This window comes from Mobula hypostoma, chromosome 23 (genome assembly GCF_963921235.1).
Source record: "Mobula hypostoma chromosome 23, sMobHyp1.1, whole genome shotgun sequence".
Lineage (NCBI taxonomy): Eukaryota > Metazoa > Chordata > Chondrichthyes > Myliobatiformes > Myliobatidae > Mobula > Mobula hypostoma.
This window is the reverse complement of record NC_086119.1, coordinates 16,133,242-16,150,981: the sequence shown is the minus strand read 5'-3', so window position 1 is coordinate 16,150,981 and position 17,740 is coordinate 16,133,242. Positions and strand designations below refer to the sequence as shown.

Genomic DNA, 17,740 nt, shown 5'->3' with positions numbered 1-17,740 from the left:
TCTGGTCATGTAGCAGTTAGCGTAATGCTTTACACCGCCAGCTCTAAGTTCAGGGTTCAATCCCTGTTGCCTTCTGTGAGGAGTTTGAACATTCTCCCCGTGACCACTTGGGTTTCTCCTGGATGCCCTGGTTTCCTTGCCATGCATCCACAAGACGTACAGTGCGAGTTAGCAAGTTATGGGCCTGCTATGTTGGCGCCAGAAGCATGGCAAGACTTATGTGCTGCCTCCAGCACATCTCGATGCAAACAATGCATTTCACTCTACATTTTGAGACACACATGAGAAATAAAACTAATCTCTCTGCACTTTTGCAACAGAAGCTTTTTAACACTCAGGTTTTGAGCTCATGTCATCATTCAAATCATCGCTTGCCGTATAACTAATGGAGATCTCTTTGTGATAATAAGGTTTATTTTTCCTCTGGGATCAGGGAACAACTCTCCTATGCAATCCTGAACCGAGCTAAATGGTGCCCAACTGCTGAAATGTTCAAACTCAAAGGATTTCCTACGGTTCTTTAAGAAATAGTAATTGTAAGTTAGGCTATTAGACACTGGGGCAGAATCACACCATTCGGCCCATCGTCTGATACTATTCCATCATGGCTGATTTAGTATCACTCTCGATTGCATTCTCCTGCCTTCTCCCCATAACTTTTGACGCTCTTACAAATCAAGAACCTATGAACCTTTGCTTTAAATATACACAATGACTTGGCCTCCACAGCCATCTATGGCAACGAATTCCACAGATTCACCACCCTCTGGCTAATGAAATTCCTCCATCTGGAGCAGCTTCTTCCCCTCTGCCATCCGATTTCCAAATGAACATTGAACACCACCTCACTACTTTTTATTTCCTACTTATTTAAGTAGTTTTTATAGATATATATAATAGCTGATATTAAACATTGCCTGTGATATTAAACCTCATTCTGTTTCCAAGGCTGACTGAGAATTGTTACTGATCAGTTGTGCCTTGAAGGATCACTAAATGGTGTAAAGTTGCACAATCATTGACTGCTCTTGAAGTACAGGCGCTTGCAGTAAGTTAGCAATTATATTCTGCTATGGCAGTTCAGGTCTTTAAAAAATGTAGCACTTGAGAGAGAAAGAATGATATATGCAAGAACAATACGACTTAATGAGTTCAACACGTAAAGAAGCATGTTTCCTTTACATTTCAAAATCTACTCTCAAGAATGTAAAGGGAGATTGCCATTTCCTACTGGTTCCATGGGTTTAAAATTCAGTGAGTATCCTTCAATCTATGAATCTCCATTATCCGCAATGACTGATCTCTAACCTATCTCAGGGAGCCTTTTCCACACCCGACAAGATGAGTAGCTTTAAAGCTGAAGAAACACATTTGTACAGCCACACGAGTCTAGACAAGAGAGGAGTAGTTCACTTGGCACACTTCACAGCCAGCATAATCAGGACTTCATTATTTTAGTTTGAACTAATATAATCACCCCAGCCAGCCTATCGAGAATTGCTTTTTTCGCTGATAACACACTGCACTAGCAATTAACCATGCAAACTGCACGTCTTTTAAGGCTTTCTGAACACTCAGTGGCCACTTTATTAGGTACACCTGTACATCTGCTCGTTAATTTAATCAGCTAATCATGTGGGAGCAAGTCAATACGTAAAAGCATACAGGCATGGTCAAGAGGTTCTGTTGTTGTTCGGACCAAACATCCGAACGGGGAAGAGATGTGATCTAAGCGACTTTGGTCGTGGAATGATTACTGGTGCCAGATGGGATAGTTTGAGTATCTCAGAAACTTCTGAGATGTTCAACAGTCTCTAGAGTTTACAGAGAATGGTGCGACAAACAAAAACCATCCAGTGAGCGGCAGCTCTGTGGGTGAAAACACCTTGTTAATGAGAGAGGTCAGAGGAGAATGGTCAGACTGGTTCAAGCTGACAGGAAGGTGACAGTAAACCAAAATAACCATGCGACACAACAGTGTTGTGCAGAAGAGCGTCTCTAAATACACTAGATGTTGAACCTTGAAGTGGATGGGCCACAGCAGCAGAAGACCACACCAGGTTCCATCTCTGTACCTAATACAGTAGCCACTGAGTGTAAACTATCAACAATCGTACTTGTTAGTGGGGTGCGCTGGTCTGTGGGTTGTGAATAAGGTCAGTAGGGTAAAACCAAGGGCAGAAATGGATCAAAAGGTGTTTGTTACTGCGTGAAAAGGGTTATAGAAATGATTATTGTAAAGCCTGATTCTGATTATTACCCTGTGTTTTAGATGCGTGCCAGTTTAGTCACCCCTTTGGGCAATATTTTTTGTAGTAACTTAAGATCGCTAATTTTGACGAATGCTCACCATAATGTTGCGGAAAAAGCCTAAACTTAAATCCAGAAATTCAAGCTCTACATGTAGTTCACTTCAAGCAACAGATAGGAGAAGGTGCTGCTTAAAGAAAGAAAGATGCTCGATCATGGAGCTTCATGTATTTTATGTCAGAGGCTCTTCAGTTACCTGAGGATTATCTGCAGATATTCTTGGCCATCATTATCTTCGTATTTGACAGAAACTATCAGGTTTCCATGAACACTGCACGTGGTGTAAAAATTCAAATGATCCTAAAAAGGAAGGAAGTAGTCGTTTAGGTTTTGTAAAGGAGATGGCATTATGAATCATGGAAACAGGTCCTTTGACCCACTGAATCCACATCAACCCTCAAGCCCCCGTTCACTTATCTCAGTTTATTCTCCCTGCATCCCCAGCAACACCACCCAGATTCTACCACTCACCTACACACCAGGGGCATTTAGGGTCATCTAAACCAGGAACTAGTTTTGGTCTTTGACCATCTTTGTACATCTGCTTATATGTCTCGAGTGTTCAATTTCATTTGACTAAAGCTCTTTGAATTGCTTCTGGAAATTTAGCAAGTCTCTGTTCAAAGATTTGAAGAGTTGAATAAAAGAAAAACTGGCTGGTCTTACACAGAACATAGAACACAACAACAGAGTACAGGCCCTTCGGCCCACAATATTGTGCTGACTCTTTAACATACTCCGAGATCCATCTAACCCTGCTCTCCCACATAGCCCTCCTTTTTTCTTTCATCCACATGCCTGTCCAAGAGTCTCTTAAATGTCCCTAATATATCAGCCTCTACCTGGCAGCGTGTTCACACACCCATTACACTGTAAAGAGCCTACCTCCGACATTCCCCCCCTATACTTTCCTCCAATCACCTTAAAATTATGCCCACTCGCGTTAGCCACTGCCACCCTGGGAAAAAGGCACTGGCTGTTCACTCTACCTGTGCCTCTCATCATCTTAGACACCTCTATCGAGTCACCTCTCATCCTCCTTTGCTCCAAAGAGAAAAGCCCTAGATCACACAACCTTTCTTTATAAGACATGCCCTCTAATCCAGGCAGCGATCTGATAAATGCACACAAAATGCTGGAGGAACTCAGCAGGCCAGGCAGCATCTATGGAAACAAGTACAGCCAACGTTTCGGGCCAAAACCCTTCGGCAGGACCCTTTGGCTTGAAATGTTGATTATATTTTTTTTCCATAGCTGCTGCCTGGCCTGCTGAGTTCCTCCAGCATTTTGTGTATGTTGCTTGGATTTCCAGCATCTGCAGATTTTCTCGTTCAGCATTCTGATAAATTTCCTTTGCACCTTCTCTAAAGCTTTCACATTCTTCCAGTGAAGAGACAACATTATCTCATGGCTCTTCAACTCAATTCCCCTATCAATGAAAGTCAACACACCAATTGCCTTCTTAACCACCATATCAAATTTGCACACAGTGTTCTTAACAACGAATAACTCCTTTAGAGTTTCAGTCACTTCTGGAGCTACTCACCTTGTTGAGAAAGTGCTTTCTGTAGACTCTGGCTGTGCTGTTACATTCCAGTTTGTAACCATATGTGCTGGGGCTCAGATTCTCTACCGCATCCTCCTCGCAGAAGCTGCTCTCCGATGACGTTGGCGTGGTGACAGTCTCGATTCCTTCTATCCAGTAACCTCCAAACTGGGGGAGGATAATGGACTGATATGGCCCTGCCTTCTCTATTACCTGGAAAGCAAAATTAACTCCATGTAAAACAGCGACAGGAACGTTGTCCACTCAGCCTCTTGTCACCTTAGATGGACTGACCAGCTGAGGAGATGGAGGGCTATGGGGAACTGGCACAGAAGGGGTGTTGAGACTGGACTGGATCAGTTAAGGTCATATTGAACAGTGGAACAGCCTTGAGGGGCAGAGTGGCCTACTTCTGCTCCTATATACTTGTGTTCTCATTTTTGGCCGTTCAGTGTCAATCCCATAGCTACGGGTCTGGAGTCACTTATAGGATAGGTGAAGTAGTGGGTTGGAGATACATCTCTACCAAAGGAGGTGTAAGGTGCTCCTTCCCTCGTTAGCTTGCAGGTCACCCTTGGGCAAGGTGTAGCACCCGCTTAGCCCCACTCCACCCTCGATCAGGGTCATGTGGTGCCATAGCTGCAGGTGGTAGATGGTTGTATGAATAACTGCTGTATATCACAAGTCCTGGTTATGCAACCACTGATGCCAGGCAGACAACCTCTGAAGATTATTGATAATGGCTTTGGGCGAGGGGGGGGGGGGTCGCCTGCCTTGTGAAAACACTGCCTGGAAGAAAGCAATGGCAAACTACTTCTGCAGAAAAAAATTGCCAAAGCCATCATGTTCATGGAAAGACCATGATTGCCCATGTGGTATGACATGGCACATAATGATGATGTCATATGGCACGGCACATCATGATGATGGTAGCAACTTCCTTCCCTAAATGGGTTAGTGGACAAGATAGATTTTTGCAACAAGTGATGGTCATGTAGCCAGGAATGTTGATTTCAAAGTCAAAGTAAATTTATTATCAAAGTACATACATGTCACCACATAGTACTGTGAGATTCATTTTCTTGCAGGCATTTACAGAAACTGAATCTGTGTAGTTGTTTTCATAAATTCTACAGTATTTTTATAAGACTGTCAAACAAGTAATGTACAAAAGACAACAAATTATGCAAATAAAGTAGAATAAATAAATAATACTGAGGACATGAGTTTTAGAGTCCTTTAGTCTTTTTAAAGAAAACAAATTGGTAGTGTAACGGTAAGCGTAATGTTATTACAGAGCCATTGACCTGGGTTCTACACTCATTGGCCTAATCTCAAATAATAACAAGGTGGCCTACAGAGAAGAAGTCATCACCCTGACACAGTGGTGTCAAGAAAACAACCTCTCTCTCAACGTCGCAAAAATAAGGGAGCTAGTTGTGGAATACAGGAGGAATGGAGATGGGCTAACCCCTATTGACATGAATGGATCTGGGGTTGAGAGGGTAAACAGCTTCAAATTCCTTGGCATCCACATCACCGAGGACCTCATGTGGTCTGTACACACCAGCTGTGTGGTGAAAATGGCACAACAGCGCCTCTTTCACCTCAGACGGTTGAGGAAGTTTGGTATGGGCCCCCAAATCCTAAGAACTTTCTACAGGGGCACAATTGAGAGCATCCTGACTGGCTGTATCACTGCCTGGTATGGGAACTGTACTTCCCTCAATTGCAGGATTCTGCAGAGAGTAGTGCAGACAGCCCAGCGCATCTGTAGATGTGAACTTCCTACTATTCAGGATATTTACAAAGACAGGTGTAATAAAAAGGGCCTGAAGGATTATTGGGGACCTGAGTCATCCCAACCACAAACTGTTCCAGCTGCTACCATCCGGGAAACGGTATCGCAGCATAAAAGCCAGGACCAACAGGCTCCGGGACAGCTTCTTCCACCAGGCTATCAGACTGATACAATTGTATTTTTATTTTATATTGACTGTCCTGGTGTACATAGCATTTATTACATATTACTATAGTTTGCACATTTAGACGGAGACGTAACGCAAAGATTTTTACTCCTATTGTACATGAAGGATGTACGTCAATTCAATTCCACCGCTGTCTGTAAGGAGTTCTCCCTATGACCACATGGGTTTCCTCCCTCTTTCCAAAGATGCACGGGTTCGTAGGTTAACTGGCCACGTAGGTGTAATTGGGTGACACAGGCTCACTGGGCTGGACTGGCCTGTTATCGTGCTGTAGCTCTAAACAGAAATAAAATTCTAGACTAGTGCTGATTTTTATTGTTTGTGAAGATGGGAACATGGAGTACCTGAGAAGAATGAAAATAAGACTCTGGTAATGATGCCAAGGTTGCTCTGACGTACAGTGGCCAACCCCTCCAAGGACTGAACAAGTTGTATGCAAGTTTCGGCTTGTTAGAACAAGCACTCTGGAGATCCCGTTATGCAGTTAGTCAGGGCCATGAACTTGAAGAGGGTATGTTTATTATCAACCTTTAGAAGAAGAAGACTCTCTTCTCTAATGTGTGCCAAGTTTAAGGGGAACATGAGGGGAGACTCCTTCATTCAGAGGGTGGTGAGAGTGTGGAATGAGCTGCCAGCACAAGTGATGCGTGCGAGCTCGATTTTAACACTTAAGGGAAGTTTGGATCAGTACAAGTATGGAGTGCTATGGTCCCGGTGCAGCTCGATGGGAGGAGGCATAAACTAGATGGGCCGAAGGGCCTGCTTCTGTACTGTAATTTCCTACGACTCTAAGGATGTGGAGGAAGCTGACTCAATAGATCAGTGGCACGAAGATAGAATGTTTTGTTTGATTCCATTTTCACATGCAGGACAGGATAGTGTTTACATTATGTGGGAATCCAAAGTGGTAAATTGTTTATTTGGGGACATGGTTTCTAATCCTATAAAGGGAGCTGAGTATTTAACTGTATAAAGCACAGAGTTCTGTAATGGCAGACCGTAAGGCTTCACTTGTGTGTTCAAACCTATCTGATACCTTCCAGGACAGGAACTCATGGTGTTCCACAGGGGTCGGTGTTGGGACCGTTTCTTTTTACATTATATGTCAATGATTTGGATAATGGAATTGATGGCTTTGTGGCCAAGTTTGCAGACAATACAAAGACAGGTGGAGGGCCAGGTAGCTTTGAGGATATAGGGAGGCTACAGAAGGATTTAGATAGATTAGGAGAATGAGCAAAGAAGTGGCAGATGGAAAACACTGTCCAGGAAGTTTATGGTTATGCACTGTGGTGGAAGAAATAAAAGCATAGATTTTTTCCTAAATAAGAAGGAAATTTAAAAATCCATGGTGCAAAAGGACTTGGGAGTCCTTGTGAAGGATTCCCTAAAGGTTAACTTGAAGCTTGAGTTGGTGGTGAGGAAGGCAAATGCAATGTTAGCATTCATTTCGAGAGCATTAGAATATAAAAGCAAGGATATAATGTTGAGGTCTTATAAGGCACTGGTGAGGCCTCACTTGGGAGTATTATGAGCAGATTTGGGTCCTTATGTGAAAGGATGTGTTGACATTGGAGAAGGTTCGGGGGAAGTTAATGAGAATGATTCTGGGAATGAAAGGGTTATCTTATGAGGAGTGTTTGATGGCTCTGGGCCCGCACTCATTGGAATTTAGAAGAATGACAAAGGACCTCATTGAATCTTATCAAATTCCGAAAGGCCTAGATCAGGGGTCTGTGGACCCCTTGGTTAATAGCAAGGATCCATGGCATAAAAAATGTTGGGAGCTCTTGACCTAAATAAAGTTGATGTGGAGAGGATGTTTCCTATTGTGGGGGAGTCTAGGACCAGAGGACACAGCCTCAGAACAGAGGGACAACCATTTAGAATGCTGATGAAGAGGGATTTATTTAGACAGAGGAGAATCTGTGGAACTTGTTGCCACAGGCAGCTGTGGAGGCCAGGTCATTGGGTGTACTTAAGGCGGGGGTTGATAGTTTTTTGATTAGTCAGGGCGTGAATGGTTACAGGGAGAAGGCAGGAGATTGGTGCTGAGAGGGAAAATGGATCAGCCCTGATGAAATGGTGGAGTAGACGCGATGGGCTGAATGGCCTAATTTTTCTCCTATGTCTTACGGAAATCTGGCCAGATTTACATGGGACAGAGATGTCTTGAAAATGGTTGGGAAAGGCAATTAAGCTTGGTCACTCAGTATCGGCTTTGTCACTGGCATTCATGAGTGAATGTGTAGTGAATCGATGGAATTCATTGACACAGAAAGCTGTGGAGGCCAAGCTGTTGGGTACATTTAAAGCGCAGGTTGACAGGCTCTTGATTAGTAAGGGCATCAAATGTTATGGGGAGAGGACAGGAGAATGGGGGTTGAGGGGGATAATAAGTCAGCCATGATGGAATGGTGGAGTGACTTCGATGGGCTGAATGGCCTAATTCTGTTCTTATGGTCTAACAAAGCTAATTATTATAATTCTACTCTCTTCAAATGAAATGCTATTTCCTAATCTATTTAGATTAGATTAGATTCAATTTTATTGTCATTGTGCCAAGTACAGATACAAAGCCAATGAAATGCAGTTAGCATCTAGCCAGAAATGCTAAGAATAGTATTATTTACAAAATAACTGAGAATAAAAAGTAATTGCTACAGCATACAAATATAAAAGTACTGAGACAGTACAATATGGGTGCAATACTGCTTAGCGCTGTGATGTGAGGTTCAGCAGGGTCACAGCCTCAGGGAAGAAGCTCTTCCTGTGCCTGCTGGTGCGGGAGCGGAGGCTCCTGTAGCGCCTACTGGATGGGAGGAGAGTAAAAAGTCCATGGTTAGGGTGAGATGCATCCTTGATAATGTTTTTCGCCCTGCCCAGGCAGCGTTTTTGGTAGATATTCTCAATGGTGGGCAATTGGGTGCTGATGATCCACTGGGCAGTTTTCACCACATGCTGGAGTGCTTTGTGGTCCGATACAGGACAATTGCCATACCACACTGAGATGCAGTTGGTGAGTATGCTCTCCGTGGTACAGCGGTAAAAGTCCGTCAGTATGCTGGGACAGAGGTGAGCTTTCTTGATGCTCCGCAGGAAATAAAGGCGCTGTTGCACCTTTTTGATCAGGATGGAGGAGTTCAGGAATCAGGTGAGATCCTCGGAAATGTGGACACCAAGGAATTTGAAGCTTGATACACGCTCCACTACAGTTCCGTTGATGTAAATGGGGACGTGAGTATGGCTCCTAGCATGCCTAAAGTCCACAATGATCTCCTTGGCCTTCTGGGTGTTAAGGGCCAGGTTGTTGTTGGCACACCACGCGGCCAGGTGCTGGACCTCGTCCCTGTAGGCCGTCTCATCATCCACTCTGATCAGGCCAACCACCTGTTTTCCCATTCCCACACACTTGTGTTCCCATTTCATACTGACACATCTGCTACCATATCTTGAGTTAAGGTAGACCTACCTCATCAATACTGGGATACGGGATGTAATCATCCTAGTAGAGAGAAAAGAAAACAGATACATTTTTAATTCATGAAAGATAATATCATCAGTTTCACTACAACATATAATACTGGATACTTCTATCGTGCTGGACTCTGGTACATTGGCCAGACTTCCATGCAAGTGCCATGAGTAATTCTCGTCTCCTCCAAGAGGACCACAACCTTCTCATGGTTTGGAGGTCTGCATATCTCAATGATCTGGAGAGCTATGTTGGCTGGAGTCGGGGTCTTGTGCTTTGGCTCTTGGTAGGGTCACCCATGCCAAAGAGGTCAAAGGGTAGAGGCCAGACTAAGAGTGGTCCACCGGTCCTCCAGGTTCAGCTCAGGGCTAACAATCCTGACTGGTAAAACAATATTGTTACAGAAACAGCAATGAAGAATCCTTCTATATCTGAGTGCGACGGCATTCCCGAGTCTCCACCCGGTCTTGAATGTCTGACAGTAGTGAAAACTGAGAGGAAGCTACTGACATGATGAAGGAAGCCCTGAACACCTCCAGAGATGGAGGACCTTCATTGCTGCCCTAACACCAGCAGTGTAATAGGCAGAAAGTAAGTAATTCTTGTCTAAGAAAATATGGGGGGGAAATAGAAGATAAATTCAGGGCAGAATTCAGGAGAAATTTTTAGAAAGTGGTAGGCACTGGGAACTCATTAGTGTAAGGAATAGTTGAGTGAGTCGTATAATTGCTACATTTAAAAGACTCTTAAACGTGGAGGGTTATGGGCTGTGCAGGAGGGAAGGGATAGACCAGTCACAGAGTAGGCCAGCTCAACATCGTGGAGTGAAGGCCCTCACTGTGTTGCACTGCTCAATGCTCTAAACGGCACCCAAGTTGATATGTTCACAAAAGAGGAAGGGACAGAGGTAGGCAAATAAACGTGGGGGGGAGGGATCATGGGTGGAGATAGACCAACGTCGGCTGGCTGTGCAGCAATTCCCAATACACGTCTCACTCGATTCCAATAGTCAGAAATGAACAACTTAAAAAAAAAGGAAGTACATGAAATAGCAACAATCTGCTGGGTGAACAGCGGGTCGGGCAGCATCTGCAGAGGCAAAGGGGTTGTCAAGCCTGCATCAGGACCCGAAATGTAAAGAAATGCTCCCTCCCGCTCCCTCCCACTCCCACCGCCCCGAAGACGCTGCTCAGCACACTGAGCTCCTCCGACAGTTTGTTTGTTGCCTCAGATTCCAGCATCGGCAAGCTCTTATGTCCCCATAAATTACTCAATTCACAGACAGCATCAGAAGCATCGAGCCCAGATAAGGAGCGGTGTTTCTATGCGAACGTGTCCCTGCCAATCCCTGCTGCATGGCATATGCCTGATTCTGTGACAATCAAACTACTTCAGTACAGAAGTGAATTCGGCCCACTTAATCTGTGCTGGCTTCCAGCAGTCAACCCAACTGGTTCAGTTCCTTAATCTGAGTCAATAGTTCCCAACTCTTAAATTCTTGCCGCAGGGGAAACAGCTTCACAGCATCTACTTCATCAATGGCTGGAATAATTCTTGGCTTCTTCAAAAGGGATTTGGGCAAGGTTCAGCCCTGGCCAGAGGGGTGGCTGAACTCCCAGGAGTTCACTCTGTTTAAAAGAAGACTTTTCAAATCAGACATACTGACTCAACACGAACAAGAGAAAATCTGCAGATGCTAGAAATCCAAGCAATGCACACAAAATGCTGGAGGAACTCAGCAGGCCAGGCAGCATCTATGGAAAAGAGTAAGCAGTCAACGTTTCAGGCTGAGACTCTTTGTCAGGACTGGAAAAAAAGATAAGAACTCCTCATCATTTTTTTTCCAGTTCTGATGAAGGGTCTCGGCCCAAAACGTCGATTGTACTCTTTTCCATTGATGCTGCCTGGCCTGACTCACTCAACATTTGCTTGTTACAAACCTTTTGTCTATTACTCTTGGCCTTCTGCTCATCTGGTTTTGGAGTCTAAAATAGAAGGAAAACAATTACACTGAAGAACTCCGACAATCAACAGTGCACTTCCTATTCCATCTCTTCTCGTCAGAGAATTAGCTCCGTGAAGGGGAACAGCAAAATTGTTCCTTTTTCATCAGCAAGGACCCCCACCATCCAGACCACGCTCTCTTCTTGCTGCTGCCATCGGGAAGGAGCTAAGGGAGTCTTATGTCCCACACCATCAGGTTCGGGAACAGTTATCACCCTTCAAATATTAGGCTCCCGATAACTTCACTCAACATTGAGCAGATTTCACAAACTATGTACTTAGTCCACAACTCATCTTCTCAATATTAATTAATTAATTGATTATTTGAGGATTTTTGTATTTGCAAAGTTTCACATTGATTATCAGCCTTTGTGTCTAGCTTTTCATTGATTCTGTTGTATTTCTTTGTTCTACTGTGAGTGCCTGCAGGAAAATGAATCTCGGGCAGTATATGGTGATATATACATACTTTGATAATAAATTTATGTTGACATTTTTAACGCAGTGAAATATTTACACCTCAATTAACTGTGTGGTGCTGGGACAGCTAGTTTTGATATCCACCAGAGATGTGGCTTTCCTTAACTTCTAATAACTTAAACAATAACAAACAGAAGAGAGAAGGACTTGGTCCAAACCCTGGAAACACAGCTGAGTGCTCCTCTTTGGTTCCAAAAATAGTGTCCGATTGCCGTGTTCTGGGGTTCCTCTCCCACTGCAACCACAAAGGCTGCATTCGTAAGGTCTTTTGATTGCTACAACATCCTTTGGTACTTACTGACTGATTCTCAACACATTGCACTGAGATTCCTGCTGGTGACAGGATGTCAGCTGTATGATGACGTGCATTAGATCCTGTGCCAATCCTGGTGTGTGTAACATTACTTCTGTGTAATGACCAGTCCCAGGTTCAATATGTTTCATCTACTGTACACTACGGTGGTCAGAAACCATACTTAATGATTACAAACCAAAGAAGGCCTCAGGACTGGGGCTGGAAGAACAATACATTTGTCTGGAAATTCTTGTGCATTGAAATGGTGAGGATGCTGTGGGACACAAACATGGTCAGGAGGAATTCAGCCCATCGTGCCTGTACTGGTCAAAGTCTAATTCCACTCTTAGTATTCAGTCCACAGCTGAGGATGCGACTCTTCAATGCCACTTAAATGCGATGACAAGTTCTGCACCCACTGTCCTTTCAGGCAATGAGTTCCTTGCTCCCCATGTTTTTGACTTGTCAGCCAGGGAAAATATCTTACTATTAACTCTGTCACAGACTTTCATCACTTCACACACCTCAACCAAGTCTTTCTGCAATATTCTCTATAACAAACTCTTCCTCATAGCCACTATTTTCCAGTCTTAGCAACAATCTTGTTAGCTTCCTCTGCAATGGAAGTTCGTCTTTCCTGTATTGAGGTGACCAGAATTGTACACAGTACTCAAATTGTGGCCTGTTATTTACAGTTCCAGCAGGGGCTGCCTGCTCTGATCACTTGTTCCTGTTCCTCGCTTCAAATGTTTGCACAATTTGTTTTTTTTTCTTTCTCGTGTCCATCGGGTGTTGGTCTTTCATTTTTATCCTTTTTTTCTTTAATTGGGTTCTTTCAGGTTTCTTGCTACCTGTGAGCGAGCAAACCTCAAGGTTGTATAATGAATACATTCTTTGATAATAAGTTAATCTTAAATCTTATGTGCCTTGGCTAATAAGGAAGGCATTCTACCTGACTTTCATATAACCTTAATGAAATAACCTGTTACCTTCAAGGCTGGGTGGACATTTACTCCAGGGAAGGTGTTCTCATGCAACTGATGTCTTTGTCCTTCAAGGTCACTACTAAACTATTGAGTACAGGAGTTGGGATGTTGCGTCGAAGTTGTACAAGAGGTCGGTGAGGTCTAATTTGGAGTATTGTGTACAGTTCTGGTCACCTTCCTACAGGAACGATATCAATAAGACAATATCGATAAGTGCAGGGAAAATTTACAGGTATGTTGCTGGGACTTGAGCACCTGAGATATAGGTGATGGTTGAATAGATTATGACTGTATTTCCTGGAGCATAGGAAAATGAAGGGAGATTTGATAGAGGTACACAAAATTATGAGGGATATAGCTAGGGCAAATGCAAGCAAGCTTTTTCCACTAAGGTTGGGTGAGACTAGAAGTAGAGGTCATGGGTTAAGGGTGACAGGTGAAATGTTTAAGGAGAATCGGAAGGGGAACCACAAAGAGGGTTGGTGTGAACATAGAACGAGCTGCCAGTGGAAGTGGCGGACACGGGTTCGATTTTAACATTTAAGAGAAATGAGGTACATGGATGGTAGGGATATGGAGGTCTATGGTCAACAGGACTAGGCAAAATAATAGTTCAGGACAGACCAGACAGGCCGAAGGGCCTGTTTTTTTTGTGCTGCAATGTTCTATGACTCTACTGTAATAGTTGAAGTATGAGATCATGGGCTTCGTGGTCTCCTGTGTCACTGAGCGGATTATCACATGCAGAATGTTTTGCCACACTTTAGTGCTGATTTGATTATGAATGTCCCCGTGGGGTAGCTGAACCAACATGCTGATTATTGAGAACAGTCCACTTGCCTTTGTTATCAGTGAGCAAGCCAGCTACATTCCCTTGGTGTGGAGCAGAGGTATTCCTATTCTAAACACTCTGATCAACGTTCCCAGTCTCTCCCCAGCCATGGGAGTATTTTGCTCGACCAGTAACCACAAATCCTGAGAAGTGAATTCAAATCCCATCTTAAGGGCAGCACAATCCTTTACAGTACATGTGACCTGGGTTCAATTCCCGCCGCTGCCTGGAAGGACGTTCTCCCTGTGACTGTGTGAGTTTCCTCCAGGTACTCTGGTTTCCTCCCACAGTCCAAAGGGATACTGGTTGGTAGGTTAATTGGTCATTGTAAATTGTCCCGTGATTAGGCTTGATTAAACCGGGTTGCTGGGCAGCGCATGAGCTATTCCACATTATCTCAATAAATAAAATCTTGGGGCAGCTCAATAAATCTGAAATTGAGATTAGTACAAGTAACAGAGACTATGAACGCTACCAAAAGTCCATCCCCTCCAAATGTACCTTGTCTGACCTACTGTCAATGGTTTGGTTTGTAGCAGCCTATTCAGTTCGAAGGCAATCACTGAATTCCAGCAATGCCAGAACAGGTAAGGAACAAGCTTAGGGGGCCATTCCCAGTCTCATGGGAAGACTGTGTACAGTTTCCAAACTTGTAATGAAGGCGGCATATAGTGGGACCGCACCTCACAAATATAGTCTGAGCATTTAATGTGCTGGGCTCACCAAATCAAAACAGCTCATGCATGTTTGCATTTACTATCACTAAGCCTTTGTTATAGAGTGGAAACAGGCCAGTCCGGCTTAACCTGCCCATACTTTCCAGAGTTAGCCTCATTTGCCTCCATTTGGCTCACATACCCTGAATTTCCCTATGAATCTGCCTACTGTTCTTTCATTATGCGCCGCGTCGTATGACGTGGACGATCATGGTCCTTCCATGGCAATTCTGGGCAATTTTTTCTACAGAAGTGGTTTGCCGTTATTCTGGGCAGTGTCTTCACAAGACAGGTGATACCCCCCCCCCCCCAACCCCCAGCCATTTTCAATACTCTTCACAGCCTGTCTGCCCTGGCATCAGTGATCGCAGAACCAGGACTTGTGGTGTCCACCAGCTGGTCATACAACCATCCACCACCTGCTCCCATGGCTTCATGAGACCTGATTGGGTAGCAGGGTGGGGGGGGGGGATTGTGCTAAGCAGCTGCTACACTTTGCCCAAGGGTGACCTGCAGGCTAGCAGAGGGAAGGGCACCTTCTTACACCTCCTTTGGTAGAGACGCATCTCCAACCTGTCACCCACTTCTATCACTTCCTCTGATAGCTCACCTGTCATACCCACCACCCTTTGTGTGGAGAATTTGTCTCTCAGGTCCCCTTTAAACTTTTTCCCTCTCACCTTAAACCTTCTCCCTCTGGTTTTAGACTCGCTTATTCTGGGAGATGGACTTTGACAATCTACTCCCCATCCCCACGATTTTATAAAGCTCTATAAGGTCACCCCTCAGCCTCCTTTGCTCCAGGGAAAACGCGCCCAGTCTTGCAGTAAGTGGTGGCATTCAGTGATTAGCCAGGGCACAGTGGGTTTCCTGACCCTGCCCAGTGCGACTCTGGACTACCTTTCCATCCTAATCCCACAGGGACTCATTTCCCACAGTCTTGGCTCTGTTATCTCTTGACACACTGTTATCTCTGGGTCTTTGCCACACCTGTCTTCCCTCAGTGTTGAGCTACTGTTCGAAGGCTGGTCAGATTGTCACTCGTCTCCAGCCCCTTGCGGAAGAAATGTTGGCTGGAAGGAGGCAGGGAGTGCGAGCTGCCAGATTACCTGGTTTTATCAGAATTCATGCATGGCTGGGCAGCGAGAGAATGAAAAATCACTGACAGGAACTGCACCAAGCTCCGCGCAAGAGGAGTCACTGCAGGGGATGACAGGACAAGATTCATTAGTGGAGATGAGACAGTTGCTTTCGTACAGCTCTTTGTGTTAACTGGAAGTCAGAGGACAGGCTTTACGTGACCTTTTGAAGGAGCATTTAGAAATAAATGAGTTCCTGTGCAGTAAGGTGTAACAAAAGATCACAAGCATGATCGTGCACCGGGGGGGGGGGGGGAGGGCCGTTTTTATGCCATGGAGCCTTACCGTTAACCAAGGGGTCCATGGACCCCCCCCCGCTTTGATTCACGCGATATTAGAGGTAGAATTACATCAGAGACTCTAATGCAAATTGCACCCACTTTGAAAGCTTTCCACCAGACAGGGTGTGGCCGGGAGGGAGATGGGCTTCCTGCGCACATTTGCTCAGGTGCCAGCTGTTTACCCACAGTAAAAATACAAGTGCCAAACTGGCAAGGAGCAGGTTATGGAGAGCTGTGCCTTCTGCCAAGAAAGTCTGTCCTGCAATTATCATTCCTTACACAGAGGAGTCTTATTGTGAGAACAAGCTCAACTAGTTAAAGGAGAGGTTCCAAAGAACAAATACAGGACCACGGTATAGGATAAAGACAACAGAAGAATGTGGCAATGGTTCCGTAAAGGATTGTTTTGATAATGTAAAAACATGAAACAAAGGAACAGAAGGCCATTCAGCCCATTGAGCATGTTCCTGTAGCTCATCTATTGATAGTTGGCTTATTAATGCTGAACATTTATTAACGTTTATTAACGGGCAGCATGGCAGCCTAATAATGTATTGCTAACTACAGCATTAACGACATGGGTTCACTTCCCACCGCTGTCTATGAGGAGTTTGTATGGTTTCCGTGTATAGTTTCCTCTGGGTGCTCTGGCTTCCTCCCACATTTCAAACACATACGAGTTAGTAGTTTAATTGGTCACATGGGTGCAATTGGGCTGTCCAGGCTTATTGGGTCAGAAGGGCCAGTCGCTGTCCTGTATCCCTAAACAGATAAAACAATATCATCACTTGTACCGAGGTACAGTGAAAAAGTATTGTTTCGCATTCCATCCATGCAGATCATTTCACATCAGTACGTCAGGGTAGTGGAGATGAGAGAGTTGCCTTCGTACAGCCCATTGACTGGAAGTCAATGAGAGTATGTTGAGGTAGTGCAAGGGGAGATCAGTAGCAGAATCTAGTGTTACAGTTAAGGCCAATTTATACGTGTATCAAATTGACGCCGTAGGCACGGCGTAGCGGTGTACCCTACACCGTACCCTATGCCGTACCCCACCCTGTAGCCTGACGTGCACCTCCCCACAAACGTAACTATGCATCGCGGTGACGCAGACCGCAACAACTGTGATTGGTCCACTTGGTAGCATCGCATTTCCTCCTACACTGCAATAGCTTCCCACTGGGCGACTGAAGGCCAGGGAAGGCCCTGGCTGCAATGCTTTCCATAAAGCTTGATAGACCTCCGAAATTATGGAGGACCCTGTGCTTGATGCCAGTTTGTAGCTAGCTGCAACAGCCTGTTGACTTCCACCTGAAGCTAAAACTCGAATGGTGATTGCCAGTCTCTGAGTATACTGTGTGTACACTGATGCAAAATAAATTGTTGGAGACAGTGAATCAAATCGTCAAATCTACCTGCCGACATCCGAAAATATTTGAAATGCATTTCCTCGTCCATGTCTCTCAGTGGCCGGACAAGCACAGAAAATTCACCCTCCTTCAGTTTCAGTCGCCATTCTTTGAAGTTTGTGTTTCTTCGTGTTCAAACTCAACACGAAGAAACTCAACACAGTTGCACAGAAACCCCACCGCCAACTAGCGTTTTGGCGGTGAATTGCAAAGCAACGCAGACACACCAACACACAAGTATAAATGCTCACAATGGTGTAGCCCACTTGCGTAGGCTAC

At 44.6% G+C, this 17,740-nt stretch overlaps 1 protein-coding gene across 8 annotated transcripts in view; it reads right to left on the bottom strand.

Annotated features, from left to right (window-relative positions):
* Positions 1 to 17,740, bottom strand: part of LOC134337121 (rap1 GTPase-activating protein 2-like) — a 502,203-nt gene that overhangs the window by 67,283 nt on the left and 417,180 nt on the right. For all 8 annotated transcript variants that reach the window (XM_063031978.1, XM_063031979.1, XM_063031980.1 and 5 more), the window contains 4 exons: positions 11,260 to 11,304; positions 9,317 to 9,349; positions 3,857 to 4,069; positions 2,507 to 2,610 (listed from right to left, as the gene is read on the bottom strand). In XM_063031978.1, coding sequence (XP_062888048.1) covers positions 2,507 to 2,610; positions 3,857 to 4,069; positions 9,317 to 9,349; positions 11,260 to 11,304 — 395 coding nt within the window. The remainder of the gene's footprint in view (positions 1 to 2,506; positions 2,611 to 3,856; positions 4,070 to 9,316; positions 9,350 to 11,259; positions 11,305 to 17,740) is intronic.